The 17,786-nt window shown below is 36.7% G+C and overlaps 1 protein-coding gene and 1 non-coding gene across 4 annotated transcripts in view; both read left to right on the forward strand.

Moving 5' to 3' along the window:
- The first annotated feature begins 1,779 nt into the window (after positions 1-1,779).
- The window catches only part of LOC126281505 (45 kDa calcium-binding protein), a 134,127-nt gene continuing 118,120 nt past the window's right edge, over positions 1,780-17,786 (forward strand). The window contains exons 1-2 of one of the 3 annotated variants that reach the window (XM_049980520.1): positions 1,780-2,458; positions 11,218-11,382. In XM_049980520.1, coding sequence (XP_049836477.1) covers positions 2,334-2,458; positions 11,218-11,382 — 290 coding nt within the window. In that variant the 5' untranslated portion in view covers positions 1,780-2,333. Of the gene's footprint in view, positions 2,459-11,217; positions 11,383-17,786 lie in introns of those variants that run through there. The other 2 variants (XM_049980522.1, XM_049980521.1) reach the window with 2 other exon arrangements.
- Trnai-uau (transfer RNA isoleucine (anticodon UAU)) lies at positions 17,703-17,776 on the forward strand. Its single transcript has one exon. It is a non-coding gene; the product is annotated as a tRNA-Ile (tRNA).

A 17,786-nucleotide genomic window follows, 5' to 3' on the forward strand; every position in this document is an offset into this window, starting at 1 on the left:
CACACCCAACAAACCCCTCAATCCAGTCTACCTCCCAAACTCGCTTCTTATGTTTTCATGAGAAAATCCAAATTTACAATGGTGTTTTGTGCTATCTGAGCTGGTAATTATTTGTTTCTCCACTGTTTGTTACAACTGTGTCTGTAGTTGTATGACAGCTCTGTCTTTCAGAATCATTCACTATAAGAGAGACCTCGTGAAATTTTGTAAATCACTGGGATTGGAAGTGACAATGCTCTGGGTACAATGAAAGCTTCTGAAAATTAATTATGCAAATAATTTTGTACCAGAGAAGTTCAGATGTGAAACATTCCATGTTTGGTGCAAACCTATTAGAGGCAGAGCATGAACCACACCCATATGTGATCACTCCAGTATACTGATGGGCTCCTGAAGCACTGCATTTACACTGCCAACACATTTCCTCCAGGACTTGTTAGCTCAATCAAGGACTGACATAATCTTTAATTAGTGTGAGGAGCATTGCAAGTGATGTGCCTAATGTCATCCTGGCACCCCTAGTAATGACTGAATGACTGTATTTACCAAAATATCTCCCCAGTCACTGTGGTGCTCCATACCCAGAGAGTTCTGTACTAGCTTAGATGCCCCCATCCCACAACTATTGTCTAACAGGAAGAAATTTTTTCATCATTTTAACCCTCTGGTTACAACCAGCCTTAACTTATACCTTTTTTTCTCTGTCTTGTCAGGATATTTGTGGAATCCTTGTGTTGTCTTCACACTTCTGTCCCTAGTCTCCACAAAAGGGAAATCCTTGGAGACATCTAGACTAAAACTAGTAGTGTCGCAGTATGTACTGAACCTCATGCCCACATGGAATTGCTGTTGTAATAAAAATATTATAGATATCTATAATTACAGCATTACAGTACACTTCCATGGCTCCCTACTTAATTTATGCTATAATTATGTTGGGTCAAGAGGAATCTTTGATATGAATGTCCATTATGTTATAAGAAGGAATTCACCTAAGGTACTGTTATAGAGACATGTGTTGTTTTAGAAGCTAACCTTTAGTCCCATTTAGAAATATAATACATTGTGCCACATTGAATTTCAGATTTTAATTTATCGCAGTTAATATTTTTTTATAGTTAAGTATCGAAACTATTTAATTATGGTCAGTGATTGCACAAATTAGTTTTCTTCAGCTTGGGTACAGTTTTTCTCGATCAAATCATCGCTTATTTGTTTCTGTACTATAAATATTGAGGAATTCAATCAATATTATTTTTTAGCAATTTATGTTTTTCGTAAAATATTATTTTGTATATACTTGATTTGCGTCAAGGTCCGTTTTTTTTTCTATCTGAATGTTTTATGCTTCTACAATGTAATGCTGTGCTAACACTTTAAAAATATTTCGTTTGAAAGTTTCAAATTTTTGTGTCATTTAATGCGTTTACTGACTGAACCCTTGATCACTGCTTGTAATGGCACTGGATAAACCAGAATTCACAAGCACAATTTATAAATTGTTTGCGTCTCTGTCATTGAATGTTGTGTGTAGTATATTCATCCAGAGATGTATTCGGAATTGCATAATGAAATTCAAATGCGATCGGCTTTTCGAGTCTCCGATCCGTTGGCAATAGCTACACATTTATTTATTATTACCTTTACAAACGTAACTGTAACCTTATGCGCAAATACTTAGTCCATGCGCGAATACTGCGCATACAGTTTGTATTTCCCGCTCTCGCGTTGACATTATGATTGGCTCTTGCAGCGAGAACTGTGTGGCGCTGTGTTGAATTCTATTGACAATAACGCAACACCTGCAGCTCCAACATTGAAGGATGGAAGATACATGGTTACTACGTAAAATCAGCTGTCAACAATTATCGTTGTTCTGTCAGAATTATGCGTATCCTCTGTGGCATTTCAGCACTTTCGGAGCGTAAAACAGCAGCGTAAGGCTGCAGAATTCGTGATAACGTGCGCTTTGGTAACATTCGTATGCTTTTGATTTTCGCCTCGACACAATACGAGAACAATGACGCTTCGGAGATGCTTAGTACTAAAGCAAGACACAATGCCTACCGTGTTAGTTAACGTGCAGTGCGTAAATTGTGAAAATGTCAGTTTCGTAAAGTGAAAAAATGCAGGAAAGGGTAAAGAGCCCAGCGACCTAATGCTTTTCGTTTCATCACAAGTGATTACAAAAATAAAGGCGGGGACATTTGAAAATCATTATCGGTCACATCATACTATTAGAAAAACACTTTTGAAGAAGAGGTTAGAACTGCAGGACAAAGTCAATTTATCGAGAGACGTTTGCGTTACAGGCACCCCTTGCCTTGATCAGCATGAACAGAGAAAGTCACCAACTTAAATGCAGTTGTTGCCAGTGTAAAAGATTTGCAGTTCTTGTTCCATGTATTTTATATACAGGTCTGGTAGTCTTAGCTTTCGCTGCTCCAATTTCTTTGAGGTTAGTAACTGGTAGAGCATTACAGGCGTTATAACAGTGGAAAACCAACGGTAATTTTAGTGTGCTTTTCTAATGTTGCTTTAGTTTTGAGTTTACTATTTAATGTTATCCTTAAGATCCATTATATGCACATCAGTAATGAGGTAAATACACACTCATCCATCAAAACATATGTAGCTTGTTACTCATGCATATAATTGAAGCATCCTGATCTTTCCCTTACAAGGAATTAAATATAGCCCATTTCTGAGTTAAATATTGGATGATAATTGTATGACAACTCCATGGTAGACTGCCAAGAAAATCTCTGCCGTGAGAACAGTAATGGGTGGCAGTTGATGTGACTGTTAACATTTATCCACTGAAGAATTAAATAGAATGCCTAATTAGGTTAGAAATACTGTTCATTCTATGGTGCTATAGCGAGGAAATTGCTGATGACATGGTGCATGTCAGGAAAGCAATAATTTATAATACATTTTTACAAATTAGCTGATAAACTTATCTTCGTATCACAGATATTCTGTGAAACAGTTGAAATGAACCTTACCACGAACATGTATATGTATGTACTCTGAAACGTATAATGCTATTCCAGGACAAGTCTGTCTGGGGGAAGGGGGGGGGGGGGGAGAGACTGTGCTTACACAAATCACATCACTGCATGGAAATTGTGCTGAAGGTAGATATTACTTATCATTAATGTAATGCGACAGAGTAAGTCAGTTGGTACAGCTAATAAATTCAGTGGTGTAGGAGGAATTGGCAATCAATAAGAAGAAGTTACATCATAACAGAAGTTGTATTCACCAATTAGAAAAATGAGAAAGTCAGCAATGAGCTGGGTATTGGATACATTTAGCCCTGCCCTTCGATTGGTAAAGAATTAACAATAATATTTTTGCTTAGCTTAGTAACAAATTAATTATTTGGCACACTGCTTACTCCGTATATTAATTCTCCATAGACAAGTGCAGGATTTGTTTTGGACTGCAAACATATGATAACAATATAATTCATTACTGCCAGTACAAATAAGTGATTCCCCTGATAGGCCCCAGGCATCATTTGAAATTATAAATACACTTGTTAGTTAAGAAACTCCTTCAGTGCCACTTAGAAGCAGCTCTTTTTAAACATTTTAGATATGCAAAAAGTTTATTATATCATGTGTTATCCAACTCATAAAAATGCCTGAGTGTAACAGCTTGTGTGGATATGAGGTGGACTGATGTCATAGATTCAGTGATAGATTTTCTAACACGTAAATTGATATCTTATGTTAACAAATTTCCATTTTTCAGAAACGCATTTAGCAATTGTCAGTTTGCATTTTATATCTCCTTTACGGTGCTCGTTATTGGTTATTTTGTTGCCCAAATATCAGAACTCATGGGCTACTTTTAGTGTCTCATTTCCAAATATAAATCCTTCAGTATTGCAAGATTTAGTTCAACTACACTTTACTAACTTTCTTTTCTTTTGTTGATGTTCATTTTTAACCTCTTTTCAAGACACTGTGCATTCAGTTAAAATAATCAACAAAGCCCTTTGTTGTCTTTGCTGTCAACAAACTGTAAAAGTTTTTATTTCTTCTCTGTTAACTTTCCTTTTCCAAATTTCACCTTGATTTCCTTTATTGCTTTCTGTGTGTACAGACTGAATAACATGGAAGATAAGTTACAGCCCTGCTCACTCCCTTCTCAACTATGGCTTCCCGTACATGTCGTGACTCATCTATCTGTAATCTGGTTTCTGCACAGATTGTAATTAACCTGTCACTCCCTGTATTTTATCATTATTTATTTCAAAATTTGAGAGTGTGTATTCCAGTCAGCATTGTCCAAAACTTTTCTAGGCAGCATATGCTGTAAATGTGGGTTTGTCTTTTTTCAGCTTATCTCCTATTACTTTGCATCTTCCTACACAGTTTTGGAAACTAAACTGATCATTTCCCAGCTGTGCTTCTACCAGTTGCTCCATTATTCTGTAATAATCTGTGTTAGTATTTTGTCATCAACACTCATTAAACTAATGTTTTGGTAGTACAGTCAAATCTCAATATAACGAATTTCATGGGACAGTGAAAATTAAATTTTTGTACCAGGGTTATTGTTATTATGAGGTTTTGTTATCATGACTCAGAGCAAGGAGCTGGAGCTGAGAAGTACATTATTGTAGCAATTTTCTGATGAAAAATAACATTAAAAGACAAATAGTGAAACACATTTTGTTCACTTCATTTATTAATAATGTACCTGTAGAATATCTTACTTATGTGTACAGAAAAAATCACTTATTTTCCTTTGTTTCTTTTTTCTTAAAGATTCTCTTGTGAACATTGTCTTTATCTTCTCAAACACAATCAATTGCTGCACTGAAACACTGGGGATTGAAGATGTTACTTGCTAAATGGTTTCCAACTGACCTATTAGCTCCATCAGAGGTGGGGGATTCACACTTATCACATCACTGTCATCGTCAGAATCTTCAATAGGTGAATTGCCCTTTAACTCCTCAATGACAGATCCATCGGTGTATGCTTCAAACACCAATGCCACATTGTCCGCTGATGAGTATTCAACTACTGAAGCATCTATGGTTTCACCAGTAACTACTGAATAAATCTCCAAATCATTTTTAATATTATCCTGCATTATTTCACCCACCACAACATTCTCACTAACATCTTCACTTTCGGAAATTCTTGTATTTTTCCGGCATTTTACAATCATGTTTGGCTGTACACTATTCCAGGAACTAGCCATCATGTCACAAGCCTGCCTCACATTGAAACTGAATTGATTGCTCACCTTTCTTTCAATGTTTGTGATCACATGTTGAAGTAATCGTGAACGGTATTTTGTCTTAAAGTTTTAAGTTATCCCCATGTCTGGTGGCTGAAAAATCGAAGTACAGTTAGGGGAGAAGTTGCATGGTTCAATGTTCTTCAATGCTAGCATGTTGTTATGCGCATTACAATTATCCACTGACAATGCAATTTTCTTATTCTTCATTGACATCTCTTTATCAAGCAAAAATAGACTTAATCCATGCTTTCCGATTTGCCTTGTAATTGACTGCAGTAAAAGAACTCACATTTACAATATGACTATAGCAAAACATTACAGCTGTAGCTATACTGTACTGAATTAACATATAAATTAAAGGAAGTTAAAGTAAAATGTATGCATCCTCTTACCTGGTAAGCTTCTTACATTTTTGAAGCACCGTGGGTTTGCTGATTGTCTGATCACTAGTTAATTTAAGTGTCCCTGATGCGTTGCTGCAGAGAAGAACAGTTAGGCGTACTTTATACTGATAAAACAATGCCATCTCATCTGTGTTGTACAAGTTTTCAGGACTATTTTTCTAACAGTTTACACATGGTGTTTTTCCTCCAAAATTCTGCATCACCTGTAGGTGCTGATTTTTCTTCTCCTGCCCGTAAATCTTTGCAACCATCTGTTACTTGCCTTAAAATTAGAATCATCAAGCAACTTAGCGAAATCTAAGGCTTTTTGCCATATCAACGCACCATTAATTGGTACATACTGTGCACGCATCTCATTAAACCACTGCAGTGTAGCACTATCCACATCGTCATTTTTTTCCTCTGATACTTTCACTGTTTCATTTCTCAAAGCTCCCCTTTCATCTAGCATTGTATTTATTTTGCCTTTTGTAATCATCATTGCCTAATACGCCCTTTGATGCTCTCAACAACCTCTGGTTTATCAACCTGTCCAGGTTTTATGTCCTTAATTTCCTACATTTCTACAATTTCTTCAGTTTTAATTTGCATTTCAAAACTAATAAATCATAGTCCAAGCCCACATTTGCTCCCAGAAATGTTTTGTTGTTTAAAATCTGATTGCAAAATTTTTGTCTTGATATGTAAAATCTTCTGAGATCTTCATATACAACCATATTTCATGATTCTCAAACTAAAGGTTAATCAAACAATGATAAAGTTGTTCTCTGTACAAAATTTTACCAGGTGTCTTCCCTTTCTTTTTTCCCAGTTCATGTTCTCTTACTATTTTCCTTCTATTTCTTTTCATACCATCAAATTCCAATTTCCATCACAATTAAATTTTTTCCCTTAACATGTTGAATAATTTAGTTTCTCTCATTGTACACTGTTTTCAATGAGTTTATCATCTGGTGAGGTAGTTGGCATATATACCTGTGGTGGGTGTTGACTTCCTGTCTGTTTATTTTATTTTTATTTTATTTACATGTGAAGTTCCGTAGGACCAAATTGAGGAGCAAATCTCCAAGATCATGGAACGTGTCAGTACATGAACTTACAACATAAAAGTAATAACAGATAAAAATAAACGTTCATGAACCTGAAAGAAAATCAGTCCATAAGTTTAAGCAAACACTATCAGCAATACAGTGAGAATCAGCTTAATTTTTCAAGGAACTCCTCGACAGAATAGAAGGAGTGACCCATGAGGAAACTCTTCAGTTTTGATTTGGAAGTGCATGGATTACTGCTAAGATTTTTGAATTCGAGTGGCAGCTTATTGAAAATGGATGGAGCAGTATACTGCACACCTTTTTGCACAAGAGTTAAGAAAGTCCGATCCAAATGGAGGTTTGATTTCTGCCGAGTATTAACCGAGTGAAAGCTGCTTATTGTTGGAAATAAACTAATATTGGTAACAAGAAACGACAATAAGGAGTATACATATTGAGAGGCCAATGTCAAAATACTAAGACGCGTGAACAGAGGTCGACAAGAGGTCCGTGAACTCACACCACTTATTGCCCGAACCGCCCGTTTGTGAGCCAAAAATATCCTTCTAGAATGGGAAGAGTTACCCCAAAACATAATACCATATGACATAAGTGAATGATAATTAGCAAAGTAGACTAATTTATGTGTCGAAGTATCACTCAGTTTCGATACCGTTCGAATAGTGAAAGTGGCAGTATTAAGTCTTTGAACAAGATCCTGAATGTGGGCTTTACACGACAGCTTACTATCTATCTGAACACGTAGGAATTTGAACTGTTCAGTTTCACTAATCATATGCCCGTTCTGTGAGATTAAGACGTCAGGTTTTGTTGAATTGTGTGTTAGAAACTGTAAAAACTGAGTCTTACTGTGATTTAACGTTAGTTTATTTTCTACAAGCCATGAACTGAGTTCATTTACTGCACTACTTGAAACCGAGACTATGTTGCACACAACATCCTTTACTACCAAGCTAGTGTCATCAGCAAACAGAAATATTTTGGAGTTACCCATAATACTAGAGGGCATATCATTTATATAAATAAGGAACAGGAGAGGCCCCAACACTAATCCCTGGGGCACCCCACACTTGACAGTACCCCACTCGGATCCCACATCACAGCGGTTATCAACATTGTGAATAATGACCTTTTGCTGCTTGTTGCTAAAGTAAGAGGTGAACCAATTGTGAGCTACTCCCCTTATTCCGGAATGATCCAACTTCTGGAGCAATATTGTGAGATCAACACAGTCAAATGCCTTTGTTAAATCAAAAACTACGCCAAGCGTTTTGTTTAGCCCATCCAGTACCTCACAGAGAAAAGAGAATAATGCATTTTCAGTTGTCAAACGACTTCTAAAGCCGAACTGTACATTTGTTAGCAATTCGTGTGATATAAAATGATCAATTAACCTTACATACGCGACCTTTTCAATAACTTTTGCAAACACTGATGGCATAGAAATAGGTGTAAAATTATCTACATTATCCCTTTCTCCCTTTTTATAAAGCGGCTTTACTACTGAGTACTTTAATCGCTCAGGAAACTGACCATTTCTAAAGGAAAAATCACAAATATGGCTAAATACAGGGCTAACATGTGCAGCACAGTACTTTAATATTCTACTAGACACTCCATCATAACCATGAGAGTCCTTAGTCTTCAGTGATTTAGTTATTGACTCAATCTCCCTCTTGTCTGTATCACAGAGGAGTATTTCAGACGTCAATCTCGGAATGGCATTTGCTAAGAAATTTATATGATTTCCTGTAGAAACTAAATTTTTATTTAATTCACCAGCAATGCTCAGAAAATGGTTGTTAAATAATGTACATGTATCTGATTTATCAGTAACAGAAATATTATTACTGCGAACTGGCTTTCTATCATCAACCTTGTGCTGCTGACCAGACACTTCCTTCACAACTGACCATATGACCTGTGCATTAGCTATTCTATTTGCATACCACATACTTTTTGCCTTGCTAATAACATTTTTAAGCACATTACAATACTGTTCGTAATGGGCTACTGTAGCTTGATTGTGACTACTTCTAACTTTTTGATATAATTTCCGCTTTGTTCTTCATGATATCCTTATCCCACTAGTCAGCCAACCGGGCTGTCCATTACGGCTACTACCCTGTTTAGAATGTTCTACTGGAAAGCAACTCTCAAAGAGCATGAGAAATTTGTTATGGAAAGCATTGTATTTATCATCTGTATTATCAGTACTATAAACATCTTGCCACTCTTGTTCCTTGACAAGTTTTGAAAAACTCTCTATTGTTGTTGGATTAACTTTCCTACGTAGTTTGTAATTAAATACGACATTGGTTTGAGTACAAAAACCTTTTAATGTTAAAATTTGTGCATCATGATCTGAAAGGCCATTGACCCTTTTACTAACAGAATGCCCATCTAGTAATGAAGAATGAATAAAAATATAGTCTATGACTGTGCTACTGGTCCCCTGCACCCTAGTTGGAAACAACACAGTTAGCATCAGATCATATGAATTCAGGAGATCTACCAACATCCTTTTTCTTACACAATCATGTACAAAATTAATATTGAAGTCACCACATATAACTCCTTTCTGGTACTTCCTACAAAGTGAATCAAGAGCCCTCTCTAGCTTAAGCAAAAACGCTCTGAAGTCGGAGTTAGGGGACCTATAAACAACAGCAATTAGAAGTTTAGTTTCAATAAATTCAACTAATGCTGCACAACTTTCAAATATCTGTTCAGTGCAGTGTCGTGATATGTCTATGTACACAAATGAAATAGTGTTTTTTACGTACAGAGCCCCTCCCCCACCCCACAAGGAACTCCTTCCATAGGATAATGCATTCATTATGCTGTTTACAGTAGCTCATCCATATCAGTATTTTCTTATTCATCGTTAGACTTACTTCTGCATTACCCCTATTTGATTTTGTTGATAACCTTGTACTCACCTGACCTGAAATCATATTCTTCCCATTGACCCATGTTGTTAATTCCCACTGCATCTATCTTCAAACTATCTAATCCACATGCTAGTTTCTCCAAAGTACCTTTCTGATAAAGGAACTAATATTCTATGCACTATTCTGTAGAACACAAGATCTGATTTTTCTGATGAGAACTATGTACTAAGCAGTCCATACTTGGAGACCAAAATTGAGAACCATTTTACCTCTGAAGTATTTTAGCCAATAGGATGCCACCACCATTAAAACACAGAGTGTTTATGTATGTTCTTGAGAAGTATGACAGCTGTCGTTTCCCTTGATTTCAGCCACACAGAGTACTAATGTTAACAAGGCCAGATCAGTCAGTCTCCTATACTTCTGCTGCTGTAACTGTAGATATGACTGCTGTTCCTCTTCAGGAATTGTATGTTAGTCTGGCCCCTCTGCAGATATCACACTGATGAGGTGGCTCTTTAGTACAGCTACCTGCAAAACTTACCACTGTGGCAAGATCGCTGATTCATGCCTCAACAGATCTGAAATTTTCAGCTAAGTTAACAAAATAAAATTAGTAAATAAAGTTAACAGCCCCAGGAGATGACATTTTCCCTGTTAAAGTGAATGAGACATTATTAATAAAAAATAGATGTCCAGCAGATATTTTTGCTAGTTTATTTTTAAATGTGGCCAATAACATTTTTTCAAATTATTCACAAAAAAAGGAGAACAGTACACTGAAGAAGCAATGTGTGAAAAATGTGTTGAAATTATCTTTCCGTGATCCAAAAGTATAATAAGGAAAATCAAATGTCTCAAAAGCTGAAAACTGAAGGGTCAGTAATGTTTCCGACAACACACTAATAAAGTATTTATTTATATTTCAGCAGTTGATCCTTTTTGTAGTGTGCATCAGATACACATTTAATATTTACAAAAAAATATTTTGTGTTTCAATAAACAAAAGGATTATGCAAATCACATATGACTAAAACATTTAATGGTTGAAAGTTTACATCATATTCATATATATAAAATAAAAATACTCCCAGTTTTCTTGATTCACACAAATTTTGCAAGTTTCAGGTGAAATTTGCAATATACAATTGTACACATGAATTGATTACCTTAACATGATATTATTTCATGACAGATAAAAAGATCAAGAGGACATTCCCTTTTTTTCTCCTCTCCAGTATTCTAATATTGTGGAGATCTTGTTTGCTGGGGTCTGAGTGGACCTGTGGTATGTTATATGTGTAGTGTATCCATAAGTTAGCGTAATTTCCCAGACAGATGAAAATATGATTTTTTTTAAAGATGTATGCTACCACATGTGTCACTAGTTGCAAGTGGTCACTCTGGTTAAATTGGTTCCGAAACTTTGTGAGGACATAATGGATTCAAGAACTGTCGCACACATAGAACACAATGTTATGCTTAGCCACTTAACAATTTTGTATAATTTTTATTGTTGTAATCCATTTCTCCATTGACTGTATGAGCTTTAATTTGCACTTGATCTAGACCTTTTAATTTCTTGTTTCCCCCTAGATCATCATCACTGAGAGTATATGACGAAGCAGTGGTGCTAGGATACCGGAGTCTGGAATCACTACATGACCATGGTAGCAGCAATCCACCGCTTCTCCTCGATGATAATAGCTTGAATGATGATCCTCGGCAGTCGCAGGAGATACTAAAAAATGTCTTCAACAGGTTTGTTCTCAAATATACTGTTGTTCCACGTGTAATATTCTAATAGAAAACAATGTGATATTTGAAGTAGAAAGCTACCATGTAGATTTCTGTGCAACAAGAATCATGTAGTGAGTTTGATTGTTGTAAGAGATAGTTGAATGCAGTAGTATGTGTGACTAACATGAGAGAGACAAACAAAACTAAATGTAGGCTATTACTTATCAGGGTGTCATATGTATTTGTGATGCAGATTATGAATCATATAATATTCATTTATGAATACTTTACTGTGTTCTTTTCAAGTAGATTTTGTGAAAAGATTTCATTCCTTTTTGAGGTTGTAACTTGAAGCAAATGTGATGTTTTTGTGACACTTATCTAAGAATTGAGCAAGATCTAAATGAAATAATCTGCATATGAATGTTAGAACAACATTATTTATTAATTTAATTGCTATGTTCTTTAGTCTTATTTTGTCAGTAAGCTGTACCTTTTGCTCTGTCGTAAGAGAATCTGTATGTAGATGTCCTTGAAAATAGCTATGCCAGTTTCACATAAGTGCATGAAAGATCATGATATCAGCGCCGACTTTAGATTTACATCTGTTTTCTGCAGTTCACTATAAATTGAATGATAAAAAGAACTTTCTGTACAATATATTACAGTATCTTCTCATTCCATACAGGAGTGAAGCATGAAAAGAACAAATTTTTGTGTATCTATATGTGCGCAGCTGTAAAGATTTCATCTTCATTTGCTCTCAGGGAGTCGTACATAGATGGCTGAAAAGTATTCACAGTTTACCCACTGAAACTTATTTACTGTATTTCTAAGTAGAGTTTTGAGAGGGAAAAGTGGCTTGAGTGCTATCAGTTGAGATTTTTTATCATTCTGTCACACTTGTTATTGAGTCCAAAAAGTACATTGTGATTTTCACTGCCTGTCTTTGTACTGTTTAATGTGTGCTGTGGGAGGGCCACACACTTGAGCTGTAATCCAAGTGTATGATTCTAAAGTATTTTGTAAGCACTCTCATGTGTGGGTGAATTTTGGTTAGTTTTGTGGTATCCTGTAGGCCTAAGTAAATTGACTCATGCCATACGCTTCACTTATAACTGAGCCTGTGTACTTGTTTCACTCTATATCCCTTCAACTCATCACATTATTATTCCCATATATTTACCTTCATCATCATCTTCTTCTTCTTCTTCTTTCTTCTTCTTCTTCCTGAAACATTTCTACTTTTGCAAGTTGTTCACAAAGACTTTTCCAGTCTTCTCTTTTCTGCTGATAAGCATTTCCTCCATTGTAGTTCTCTCTGATCCATTTCATTCTGGTATCTCCAACTTGTTTACAGTCTGCCGATTGATCTTTTTCCCGATTCTGTCTATTCCAGAACTTTTTTTTGGTAGCCTTTCTTTTCCTATTCCTTTAACTTGTCCAAACCATTTTAGCCTATTTTTCTCCATAAGTTCTGTTAGAGGATTGATCAGAAATGCATTTTGTATTATTTCATTTTTTATCCTGCCTCTTCTCATCTTACCCATGATCCCTCATAGAAAGGGTATCTTTATTGCTTGTATTCTACTTAGTCCTTTCTTTGTCCAAGTCCACCATTCTGATCCGTCGGTCAAAATTGGTAGATAATATGATTTGTGTATCATGATATTTTGCTTTGGCAGGATTTTCCAATTAGGGAACTGCGTCTAATGTACAATAATAAAATTTTGAGCATTTTTCTATCCCCTCCGAAATTTCTTCCTTGATGTTTCATTCTGTGATTAGCTTACTTCCTAGATATTTGAAAGCATCTACTTCTTCAACAGTTTTTCCATTACAACTTACATCCTTAATGTCTTTTTATTTTCCCTGCTGATTTTCATTACCACTCATTTTGTTGAGCTCATTTCCATGCCTGCCTCTTCAGTTACCCTCTGCCAGATATTTGGCTGTTTTGGACTTTTGAATTTACTCTGCAGGCAGTTTATTGTTTGATCTCTAGTACATGTGGCACTGGATAGCTTGAACAAAAGAGAATCATTATCTAGCAACTGCAACAGCCCATTGTTGCCAGCTGATGCAGACTGCAGGACTTAACATTCTGTAACATGTCACATTTGTAGTCAGATGAGCAGTTGGCTTGAACTTGGTCACTGCAGAAGCCATATGGTGGATAGTGAGCCATTGAAAACCTCGTACTGTCAGAACAGCTGTGCCTTCACCACCTGAGAAAGAGCTTACAAGCTCAGCCCATGAGACAAAGCTCACAGGGTAGTCTCTTAGGTGAAACCCTTCATAAACTCCTCCCACACATACAGGCCATGCTCAATCAGAAGTGATAAAAATGCAGAGGAGTTGAAGCCAGCAACCCGTGAAGACAGTGCAAAGCTGAAAACTGTCCCAGTGTCTGCAGCAGGTGGCTGAAGTATGTAATGAAGTCATGAATGTTGGGTACAAGTATTCCCTACATGTGCTGCAAATGTTGTAGTCCTCAAGAATTTTGATGTAAATTATAGAAACGCTCGGCCTTCAACCATCTCGACACCTGATATTTTAGGTATGAGTGCCAGAGAGTGAGAATGTGTCTACTGATCCACCTGTTTCTATGTGTAAGTAGGAAGTTTGTTATTAGGAGACTGTAAGAGGGGCGAGTCACTGACGACGACAAGTGTTTGCCACCAGCACCACAGGAGATGGGAGGAGAACTCAAGGAATAATTATGTTGTATTCTTTGATGTGTTAGTGTCTGTAGTGATTGTAAAAAAGACTAATGAACATTTGAATATAGAATGCTATGCACATTCATGTATTGGGCTCACTTGAGACGAAAGACTTTTAAACTTCTTCATGTCTTGGACTTGGAGAAGTCAAGATGCATGTTTATATTTTCATATGGTTTTTAAACCCACTCTTATGTCTCGGTGCACTTAATTACTTCCAAAGCTCGAGATACCAGTGAGACGACGAAGATATTTATATGTCTAAGAAGAGAATTTCGTTCTGCATAACAGTTCCAGTACATCGTTAATGAACGAGTATGTTGACACTAAAGTTCATATATGTGATCAATAGATTTCAGAAATAAGAAGATATTATTTTCATGTTGTCCAAAAACGTTAGAATGTGGCGACCTAAGTGACAGGACCTGAATAAAACAGGAATTCAAAGACAGAAATGGAAAGAAGATATTAGGCATTGCCATAGTAACCAAGCCTAACAACATACAAGAAGTGTTTCCAGAAATCACATTGAGTACAATAAACAAATGGAAGAAAGTTGCGAGTGCAACACTGTAAAAGATGTGGGAAAGTAATAGCGGAGAAAACTGGAGAGAAGACCTCAACTTTTCGACTAAGATCGGGTGTGGAGAATGAGCAGTCTTCATACATGTACGTCGTACCGACACCGACGCAGTAATCAGCCACCGACGCGACTGCACCAGCTGCTGCTCACTGGTGCTGACTCCGTGTCCGCTCGCCAACGATGACGCTGAAACCAACATCCAACACCGCTGGCGCCAGTGCTGTCCACTGGGGCTGATTACACATTCGCTCACCAACGCAGCTAGAACTCTACGTCGGGTGAGTGAAAAACAATAATTTTCTGGTAAAGTTGAGGGGACAATTGAATGATAAACTGTTACTGTAGTTATTGCACTCAGTGGTGAATTTTCTTTTAGATGATTACTAGGACTAAGATCAATAAAATCATGGATAAAAAACAGCAACAAACTCCAGAACCAACCACGGCCGTTAAGGTGAATAGGGAAATGCCAGACTTGTCAGAATTAGTGGATTTAATTAAAGCCCAGTGGGCAGATTCAGCAGCTGTAAACGCTCAAATTGTCACTTTAAGAAAGCAGATAGGCTCAGTACATTCTAGATTAGATGACAAAAATGCTAAGTTGTATGACCAGAAGGCTGATTCAGCAACTCTAAGAGAAAAATTAGATGCTCAGAGTGAAATTTTAAATAATCAAAGTGAAACCTTGAGCAGTCATGCAGAAAATATAGTTTTATTAAAGACTGAATTTGACTCTCTTAGATAATAAGGTAGAAAATCTGAAGTTAGATTTAAAGAGTGAACTCACTAGTAATTGATGCGAAGGCATAGTTACCTTGGAGATTGTGAATGCGACGTCAAATATAATAATAATAATAATAATGTAAAATCTGAATTTAGTGAAAAATTAAAATCTTGTGAAAATGTATGTAATATTAAATTTAATTCTGTAAGCCAGGAAATGAATTCTTTGGAAGAGAGCACAGACCAGTCTAAGGAATTAATATCGATTATTCAATTGAAAATTCCAGGTGTTAGTATATAAACCGTTACTACACGAGCTGTCAGTTCTCGAGTAAATAATGTAGAACAAAATTTCAAAGAAAAAATAGTAAACTTTGACATTATAAATGTAAGTAGTCTGGCGGAACCTTTTGAGCTAATTGTAGATCGAGAAATTACCGAGAGTGTAATCTCTGGAAACGTTGCAATTGTTACTTTTTCTAAACCTAGTAATACTAACAAGGTTATAGATGACTCGTGGAAAGAATTCAAACTTGTCCAGGACAGATTAGAACATAAAATAATTTTACCTAGTAAACTGGTGATTGTTTTGTTGAGAGGAGACATTCACACAAAATTTAATGAGAAGTACTGTTATGCACTTGCTCAAATGAAGTTAATATTAGATCCATGGTATCTGGGCAGAGTCACATCTGTCTCCCAGGGATGTTAATGTTCTGTGTTAATGGTCGGAGTGATGACTGACGGATCCCTAGTTGTTTTTGGTGTTTATTCAAACTTAGTTTTCCTGCACCGAATTTCCTTCAATTCTTAAACTGTTCTGTAATCTATTCTTGAATTCTTAAACTATCTTATAATGTTAGTAATTAGGAAACTGGATATGACTACAATATTGAGACTATTTAAGAGAATCACAGATGAACAGTGATCTCTAGACATGAAATGAAATGGATGAAATATTATTTGAGTGAAAAGAATAACATAATGGTACTATTTAATAAAGTGATATCTAGATGTCATAAACTGGATGGAGTACTTTATGTGTGTATGAAATATAGTTTAAAGTGAATGACTAAACAACTATGTTATCATAGTGTATAATTTTCTGTTTTTATAGAATATTTTGTACCTTTTGTGAGATGTAATGTAAATGGGAAGGCTTGTATCACTTTTGGAAGGGGTGGGTAGTGTAAGTACAAGCATGACTAACACTAATCACACACCCCACCTTTCAGACAACCCTCGCAGACAAGTGTAACTGATTCTTCACCATTTGGCCATTCCACAGGTGTTGTTAGATTTTATATATATGAAGATGGTAAGTGTTCTTTCGGGCAAGTCCGAAAGAACAGATACCATTGGTTACCATGCAGCTCGTTAGAATGAAATTACAATGAAATGAATACCCCTAGCTGCATACAGGCATTGAAATAAGTCAACTGGGACAATTGAAAATGTGTGCCCTGACCGGAACTTGAACGTGGGATCTGCGGCTGACATGGCAGACACACTATCCATTTGAGGACACAGAGGATAGTGCGACTGCATGGACTTATCTCTGGCATGCCTCCCGTGAGACCCACATTCCCAACTTATTGTCCCACACTATATTTATAGTGCTCCTGCCCATTATACTCATTACTCGCAGCTTTTTGCTGATTCCCATAACAGTTCAGGCACTGTTTGTGCGTCTGCACAGAAGAAGAAGATGGTCAAATGGCCAGTGAGCCTTAACTATATATATATATATATATATGAAGATGTAATCTGTTCTTTCGGGCACATCCAAAAGAACACATACCATCGGTGACCATGCAGCTCATTAGAATTAAATTACAATGAAATGAATACCCCTAGCTGCATACAGGCATTGATATAAGTTGACAGGGACAGTTGAAAATGTATGCCCCGACTGGGACTCGAACCCGGGATCTCCTGCTTGCATGGCAGACGCTGTATCCATCTGAGTGAACAGAGGATAGTGCGACTGCAGGGACTTATCTCTGGCACACCTCCTGTGAGACACACATTCCCAACTTATTGTCCCGCACTATATTCATAGTGCCCCTGCCCATTATACTCATTACTCATGGCTTTTTGCCAATTCCTGTAAGAGTTCGGGCACTGTTTGTGCGTCTGCACAGAAGAAGAAGATGCTCAAATGGCCGGTGAGTCTTAAGTTTGTGTGTGTGAGTGTGTGTGTGTGTGTGTGTGTGTGCACTATGAATTTAGTGTGGGACAATAAGTCGGGAATGTGGGCCTCACGGGAAGTGTGCCAGAGATAAGTCCCTGCAGTTGCACTATACTCTGTGTCCTCGGTAGCTCAGATGGATAGAGCATCTGCCATATAAGCAGGAGATCCCAGGTTCGAGTCCTGGTTGGGGCACACATTTTCA

The sequence above is a fragment of the Schistocerca gregaria genome, chromosome 7 (assembly GCF_023897955.1).
Source record: "Schistocerca gregaria isolate iqSchGreg1 chromosome 7, iqSchGreg1.2, whole genome shotgun sequence".
Lineage (NCBI taxonomy): Eukaryota > Metazoa > Arthropoda > Insecta > Orthoptera > Acrididae > Schistocerca > Schistocerca gregaria.